General features: G+C 52.0%; 1 protein-coding gene across 6 annotated transcripts in view; it reads left to right on the top strand.

Moving 5' to 3' along the window:
- Positions 1–7,750, top strand: part of BANP (BTG3 associated nuclear protein) — a 127,705-nt gene that overhangs the window by 29,021 nt on the left and 90,934 nt on the right. For all 6 annotated transcript variants that reach the window (XM_081806249.1, XM_081806250.1, XM_081806251.1 and 3 more), the window contains 2 exons: positions 730–821; positions 1,875–2,074. In XM_081806249.1, coding sequence (XP_081662375.1) covers positions 730–821; positions 1,875–2,074 — 292 coding nt within the window. The remainder of the gene's footprint in view (positions 1–729; positions 822–1,874; positions 2,075–7,750) is intronic.

Genomic DNA, 7,750 nt, shown 5'->3' with positions numbered 1-7,750 from the left:
GATCCCGGGACTCCAGGATCATGACCTGAGCCGAAGGCAGACGCTTAATGACTGAGCCACCCAGGTGCCCCCAAAGACTTTTTTTTTAAGATTTTAATTATTTATTTGAGACAGAGAGAATGAGAGACAGAGAGCATGAGAGGGAGGAGGGTCAGAGGGAGAAGCAGACTCCCTGCCGAGCAGGGAGCCCGATGCGGGACTCGATCCCGGGACTCCAGGATCATGACCTGAGCCGAAGGCAGTCGCTTAACCGACTGAGCCACCCAGGCGCCCGGTGTTTGTTTCTCTTTAGTGCTGTGTTTGTAGTGCACTTGGGATGGAGGGAAGGGGGGGGGTGCTGCCTGTGGGTGGAGCCGCTGGCCCCCTGCAGCGGTGCTGGGCGGCATGCACTGGGCAGCTGCTGTGTGCAGAAGCACTGTGGGTAGGGAGGCCCTCCATGTGCCCGTGTCCCGTCTGCGCGTAGGAAGGCGGCTTATGTACACAGGGCTTTGATTTCCAAATGAGGTAGCCAACCGACAGGCCTTTAACTTGCAGGGAAGTCCTTACTGCTCTTGGATTTTGTGAAGCTGGAGGTCAGGTGGGGGAGCTGCACCGAGCCCTCGGGGCGCGGCGTGTGGCTCCGGTGTGCGGGGTCTTGGGTTTGCGAGAGCTACGGCGGACGCTGTTCGTGCCGAGGCCGGGCGGCAGCGGCCACTGCGCTCAGCCCGCTGTGTCTGCGTCGGTTTGCAGTCGTGCTGGAGAACCATGTGGTGGCGGACGACGACGAGCCGGCCCTGAAGCGCCAGCGCCTGGAGATCAACTGCCAGGACCCCTCCATCAAGGTGAGCGCCTCCCTGCGCCTCCTGCCGTTCCTGCCGGGGCTGCCCACACCCCTGCACCGTCCCCGGGGCCCCACGGAGGGGACCCCTGCCCGGGAGGGGCTCCCCACGCAGCCTTGCTCGCTGCTCCCTGCGGCTGGATCTCCGCGGTGACCCAGGGCGCATGGCCTCTGCGGGCCCGCTGCGTGTGCGTGGACCCAGGAGCCCAGAGCCGGTCCCTCGCGCGCTGCCTTCCAGCCCGGCCCTCGAGGAGGAGGTGGAGGCGGCCTTCCCTGCGCCTGCAGCTGCGTGGTGAGGAGTCTTGTCGGGGCGGGGCCGCGGTGATCACCGTGTGGCTGCCCCACGCAGCGGGCCCGCCGTTAGACAAGCCCGTCGGTTCTTGAGAAGCGCCGCGCAGCCGCGCTCCCTGTGCCCTGGTCCCTGCGCCCTGTGCCCGCTCTGCCCCACCCCCCAACTCGAGGGCGGGAGAGGAGAGGACAAGCAAATTCCCCATTGCCAAACGTTGCCCGGGCCGCGGCCCGGCTGCGGGAACCAGTGCGGGTGCTCATGGGCGCGGGTGCGGGTGTGCTGCGGTGGCTCGGGCCCCAGGGGATGGTTGCGGGAAGCACGGGGCGCTCCTGGCCCAGGCTGGGCTCCTTGCAGGGGAGGGCGGCGGGTGCTGGAGACCAGGGCCCGCACTGTTGCAGCCGGAGGCGCCCTGCTGGCCACTGGGTGGCAGGCTTGCCGTGCACAAGCCCTTGGCCGTGCGTCCCGGGTGTGCCGCCTCCCCGGCTGGCCGGACTGGCCTGCTAGTGTGTGTGTCAGACCGGTGCCCAGAGCAGCACCCTGCACACTGCTGCAGTGTTTTCTGCTACGGCCCGGGCTCACACGCGGGGACAGCGTGCTGCAGTCTGGTCTCCGCACGTGCTTCCAGCAGAAACAAAGGAGCCCAGGTGCAGGGACTGTTCTGTTGGGAGTAGACACAGTTGGAATTAGGGAATCGTGAGCAGGGTCCTTGCGGCTGTCCCCTGCAGTCACGGCAAGCCTTCTGAGCTGTTTTCTTTTTTCCACTTGCAGTCATTCCTGTACTCCATTAACCAGACAATCTGCTTACGGTTGGATAGCATTGAAGCCAAGCTGCAGGCTCTGGAGGCTACTTGCAAATCGTTAGAAGAAAAACTGGACCTGGTCACCAACAAGCAGCACAGCCCCATCCAAGTCCCCATGGTGGCGGGCTCCCCTCTCGGCGCGACCCAGACGTGCAACAAAGTGCGATGGTAAGAACCCAGTGGAGGGTGGGCCGCCTGCGCCCCAGGCTCCTGGCCTGGCTGCTCGAGTCGCCTTGCACACAGCTCGGTGGCTCTGGTTTAGTTAGCCGCAGACCTCATGCGTGACAACGCCCAGCCCGAGCGCCTGGAAGTCATCCCCACAGTTTCTGTCGGACAGAAGCCACACTGACACATCTTCTCTCTGGAACAGAGCCATCAGGTCTTCGAAGATGTGCCTTTCTTTCCTTTTTCTCGGTTCTGTCTGGCCTGTGTGCACACATAGGTAGGGTTTCTCCATTTTACTTGAGTGTCCCAGATTTTCCCTTCATATCAGTAGTTTTTATTGTGTCTTTTTTTTTTTTAATATTCAGAGTCTAATGTTAGTGATGTGTGTGGTAGTTCGTGTACTGTTTGAGTTGAAACTTGATAAAGGATTTACTTAGATGGGACGGGTGTGTCACAGTGTTTGGCCTGTTCATGTGTGTTCGTCCTCGGTGCCCTGTGAGATGCTGGAGCTCCTGAGATGAGCTAAAGCTCAGGCTCGGGGCACCCGTGTCCATCAGTCTTGCCATCTTTATCTTTTCCCACAGCTGGCTCCAAAGACATCCAGTCTGTGGTGGTGGCGGGACTTGTCTTCGTAGTTGATGAGAGCGTGGAGCCTGTTTGCTGGGGGCCTTGCTGCCAGTGTCTGCTGGGCTCCGCCCAGTCCATGTGCCCCGAGACAGGAGCACGGGACGGCTTGGCGGACGTGCCAGGGAGTGTGGGATTGCGGAGGGGCTCCTGGTGTGGTTTGGGGATGCTTCCCTTTGAAGATGGCCCCTGTCCTGGTTTGTGTGGGATGCTGTGGATGACCCCTGCTGTGTGGGTGCGATTAATAGAGCCTCCAGTGACTGACTCCACAGTGTCCCCATGTGTTCGGCATGCTGTGTGGCCTCACACCTGACTTCTGTCCCTGAGTGGGGGGTGGGGGGGTAGTCCATGGTGTTGCTCTGAGACAGGCCTCTGGCCCGTGTTTGTATGTGTCCTGATAGATCCAGCCTGTCTTTTCTCCCAGCAGACCGTGGCTGAGCATGTGCTCTGCAGGCAGGGACACTCACCCCATCAGAACCAGCGCCTTTGGTTCAGAATCCTTTTTCTGTGATGCCTACTTACCCTATAATGTAACATTGAGAAAATACAGTTTATCTTGGAAAAATGAGTATAATGTTAGTTGTAATGTGAGGAGAAATAAAAGGGTAGAAGGTATAATACATGACGTGTGGTTGGGCTTGTAAGTGGTTGGGTGAAATACACAAGGAGGCAATGAGCAGGCCAGATGCCCAAACCTCGTCCGTCGAGTCCTGCTGACCGGGAGCGCTGTGCACTAGTCCACGCACACCGGGAACTCAGATGCCAGTCGTCATGGAATCTTACCAAATGATGAGCAATTCTTGGTGTAGTTTCAAGCAAAAAGCAAAACGTAATTTTTTCTAGACTTGAACAGTAGTTGAATTCCTGGGAGATTTGTTAGAGTAAAACTACCCAAAAATATTTCGTGTATAAACATAGAGCAGAGTAAGATTTTAGGCTCAGAAAGTTGTTAGAATCATGTTTTTCCTCATACGAGCGAGTGCCTGGGACATTTGAAGTTTGCGCAGCAAGACTTTTTGTTAGATGAGACCATCTCAGGAACTGAAGATGTCTTCGTCTTCTTGGCCCTACGCACTAAATCTCAGTGGTGTCTCGTGAGTATGATGACCCAGTGTACCCCACTGGATTTCAGAGCCCCCCCTGCCCACCGCCACCCCCCAGAGTCTCCACTGGGAACTGCTGCTCTGAGGAGTAAGAAGAGAAAGAAGGACATGCTGCTTCCAGCTCATAAGCCAGAAGCTGGCTTGTGCGGAGGATGGTCCTCATTTTGTCACTTTCTTACCTGTGTTTGGAAGAGCTGACCTTTGTGAGTCGGGGGAGTATCCATTCGGATCCTACCGTTGATTACTTGTGATGGTCCCGGTGGGGTCAGCGATAAGTTGGAGGTCTGAAGAGTGCACCTTGTGAGCAGCTTGTTTTGGGATTCCTCCTGTGCCCAGAGCAGGGCGTATTCTTGGGAGCACGGGCCTCTGCATGGCACAGACTGCCATGGTCTGAAGCCGCGGGCTGACCTGGGCCAGGTCACATAGGTGTATTAACTGTCCTCATCTCAAAAACCGGGACAAGATGAAGGTGACCTAGGCCTGCCTTAGGGCTCCGTTGGCATCTCCCAAAGTTTTAACGATGAAGCTGGCGGGTGGGGGGAGGGTGGCTCTGCTTCTTCTGGACTTGTGCCCCCAGACCGGTGTGCCATGTTCCTCCGGGTTTTGGGTTGTCTGATGATGGAGGGGCTTCAGCATTTTTGGGATTGCAGGCCTAGTGGGGAGACCCCATCAGCACTTTCCTGGGCAGAAATCCTACCATGCTCCCTGCTGCCAGCTATGATTTAGACCTGCTATGGTTTCCTCCATGTGTATTAACAAGTGGTAGAGTGAAAAGAAAGTTTTCTGATATTGACTCAGATGTATAACCTAGTCCATCCAAATTGGCTAGGTTTTCTGGCTTTAAAGAATCGTATTGGTGATGTAAAAGCAAACCATGACAGAATGCATTTCCTGCGTCTCGGCACAAGGTTTGTTAATATTTTTAATAAAACCATTACGTACGGAAACCGACAAAAGGGTAATAAAAGGGACGGTCCTTTCTCTAGTCTCTCCTAGACCTGGTTTTAAATAGTATGTATACAAATGATTTTTTCTTTTTAAAGATTTTATTTATTTATCAGAGACAGAGACAGAGCACAACAGGGGAAGAGGCAGAGGGAGAGGGAGAAGCAGGTTCCCTGCTGAGCGGGGAGCCCGACGTGGGGGCTCGATCCCAGGACCCTGGGAACATGACCTGAGCCGAAGGCAGATGCTTAACCGACTGAGCCACCCAGGCGCCCCTATACAATGATTTTTAAAGAAATAAGACAACAGTTGAAAACCACTAACACGAAATTCTCGGGAGAAGTAAAAGATAGGAATTTAATCCCAGTATATCAGTGAAAAAAATGTATGGTTTAATTAGAAAGTTACTAATTTGTAAACACATAAGTAACTGAAAATTTTATGTATGTAGTGTGGGCAGTGAGTGGAACATAGAAAAGGGAAAGTCTCCAAAACAAATTAAAAATTGGTTCACATTCTGAGTAACAAAGTACTTTTACCAATTATTTATTTTGGGCTTCAGGTATTTAAGATAAAAGTTAGAAGTATATAAGTTCTGGATTATTTTACATGCAAACCATGTGGGTTTGAGAAGAACTTAAGATTCCTTAGGCCCATTTGCATTTGCTGTGGATGATTTTGTGGGGAGGTCTGAGTGTAACTGGGCCAGACAGACGGAGGCACCGTAAAGGTCTTTTCGGTTAACGAGGATTCTGGGTGGTGAGTGAGAAACCATCCCCTGAAACCACTCGCCCTTGCATTTGGAGAGGCTGCCTGTGGCCCAGAGCCAGCCCTGAACCCGCGGAACAGAGCTCAGTCCCTGTGTGCTCTGAGATTCACTCACCTGTTGGTTATTTCTAATAACAGCTAGCCCAGATTAGCCCACGCTCTTAGCTCTGACAGTTCTTTACTCGTTCTCCGTACTCCCCGGAGTGTGGAAGGCAGCAGAAGGCTGCCAACCTCAGCTGGCATTTAGCACCCAGATTTTTCAGATTCTATACCTGAATGAGATTTTCTAAATAAATTCAAGAAAAAGCAGTGGAGAAAGAAAATCTTTACCTGTGATGCTAACGCCTAATCATTGTGATAAAAATGTTTGCGAGAGTCTTTGGAGGGGTTTCATCCCATGATGGTGTTCTCCTTGGGGAAAAGGAAAACGGACTGGAATTGCTGCAGGTAGGTGATTCTCTTCCTTGAAAGTGCACTGTAAATTTGGATTTTGCTTAATTGTGATTCTGGGTGTAGCAACTTAGGCTTTACCTCTGAAGCTGCTTTCCCGCGGGTGGTGGAAGTGGCAGGTGGCTGGAGCCCCCCATGATGAGCTGAGGCAGTCCCTGTACCGTAGGCTCGTCCTCTCAGGGGCCTCTGTTGGGTAACTCGGACGGGAGGGATCAGGTGTACGGACAGGGACATTTACATAGATCAGCGTAGAAATTCCTCTTTGGCACTTCTTTGAAGCTAGACACAGAGCTCTTTGAAGAGGGCCCAGTGAGCAGGACACGGCTGAGCACGGCGCTGCCCTCATGGATGGCCGCTGGAAGGCTGGACTGCGCCCGAGCAGAGCAGTGCCCAGATCAGGGGACAGAGGACCTGCTTGTGCGGCGGGGTCTTTTATTTATTTATTTTTTAAGATTTTACTTATTAGAGAGAGACAGAGAGAGAGAGAGAGAGAGATGGAGAGCACAGAGGGAGAAGCAGACTCCTCACCGAGCAAGGAGCCCAATTCAGGACTCGATCCTAGGATCCCAAGATCATGACCTGAGCTGAAGGCAGACGCGTAAGCAACTGAGCCACCCAGGTGCCCCGTGCGGTGGGGTCTTATAGGGCCGGACTCCTAGGTGAGTCAGAGAGCAACTCAGACCCGGGTGTTCCGTGTTTGTTTTTATTAACAGGATGTACTAATTAAAAAAATGCTTGTGTTTCTTACTTTTAAAAGCAATATGTTTTTATTTTTTTTATGCACAAATGGTTTATTTTTATTGAGGTATAATTGCCCTACAACAGATTTTTATTTTTTTATTATTTATCTATTTATTTATTTATTTATTTTAAGATTTTATTTATTTATTTATTAGAGAGTGAGCGAGAGAGAAACAGCATGAGAGAGGAGAGGGTCAGAGGGAGAAGCAGGCTCCCCGCTGAGCCGGGAGCCCGACATGGGACTCGATCCCAGGACCCTGGGATCATGACCTGAGCTGAAGGCAGTCGCTTAACCAACTGAGCCACCCAGGCGCCCAACAGATTTTTATTTTTAAAAGCTTAAAAGTTTTTTTGTTTTTTTTTTTTAGAGTTTTAGTGTGTTTCTACGATTTTAAAACAATTGTGGTAAATCAGTGGCGTCTTTATAATACTCAGACATAAAAAAGTGATTTCTTTTCAAAATCATCTTTTCCTTCAGAGAGCTGTCATACAAGACATACGGAGGAGGAAAATTGTTTTAGTTTCCCGTAAGCTGATTATTTACTCGCAGAGAGCTGAAATATTTGATCAACAAATTATTTAAATTCCCTCTACTACGGTTGCAGAGTCTTTGTTTTATTTCCCATGGGGCCTTTTGTTTTAAAGCTTGATGGATATTTGTGGAAAGGCTGTTCTTTGAGCCCTGTGGCTTCTGGATAGAGAGAGGACCCCTTCTGAGCATCTCTCTTTCCAGCCTTGGAGCGCTAGTGGTGGTGGTGGGCGCCGGTCAGTGTTCAGAGCCGCTCACTCGGGGCCACTGACCTTTTCAGTCAGGAGTGTAGCATTTTGGAGGCTTTGGAATGTGACAAACTCCAGATAGGGCTGTTTGAATCATGAAGAAATGGTTTGGTCTCAGCCATGACAGACTCATGTACAGATTTTGAGTTTTTGATGTTTCCACTTACTTTTGTAGACGTAGGATTTCTCTTCGTGCCTGATCTACACTACCTTGCCCAGCTGCCCACTTTTAGTGACCTAATCATGATACCCTGTACATGGCTGAATACTA

This window comes from Leptonychotes weddellii, chromosome 16 (assembly GCF_054177405.1).
Source record: "Leptonychotes weddellii isolate Sample4059 chromosome 16, ASM5417740v2, whole genome shotgun sequence".
In the NCBI taxonomy this organism is placed as follows: Eukaryota; Metazoa; Chordata; class Mammalia; order Carnivora; family Phocidae; genus Leptonychotes; species Leptonychotes weddellii.
Note: the sequence above shows the minus strand (reverse complement) of the source record. Positions and strands in the feature narration are given on the sequence as shown.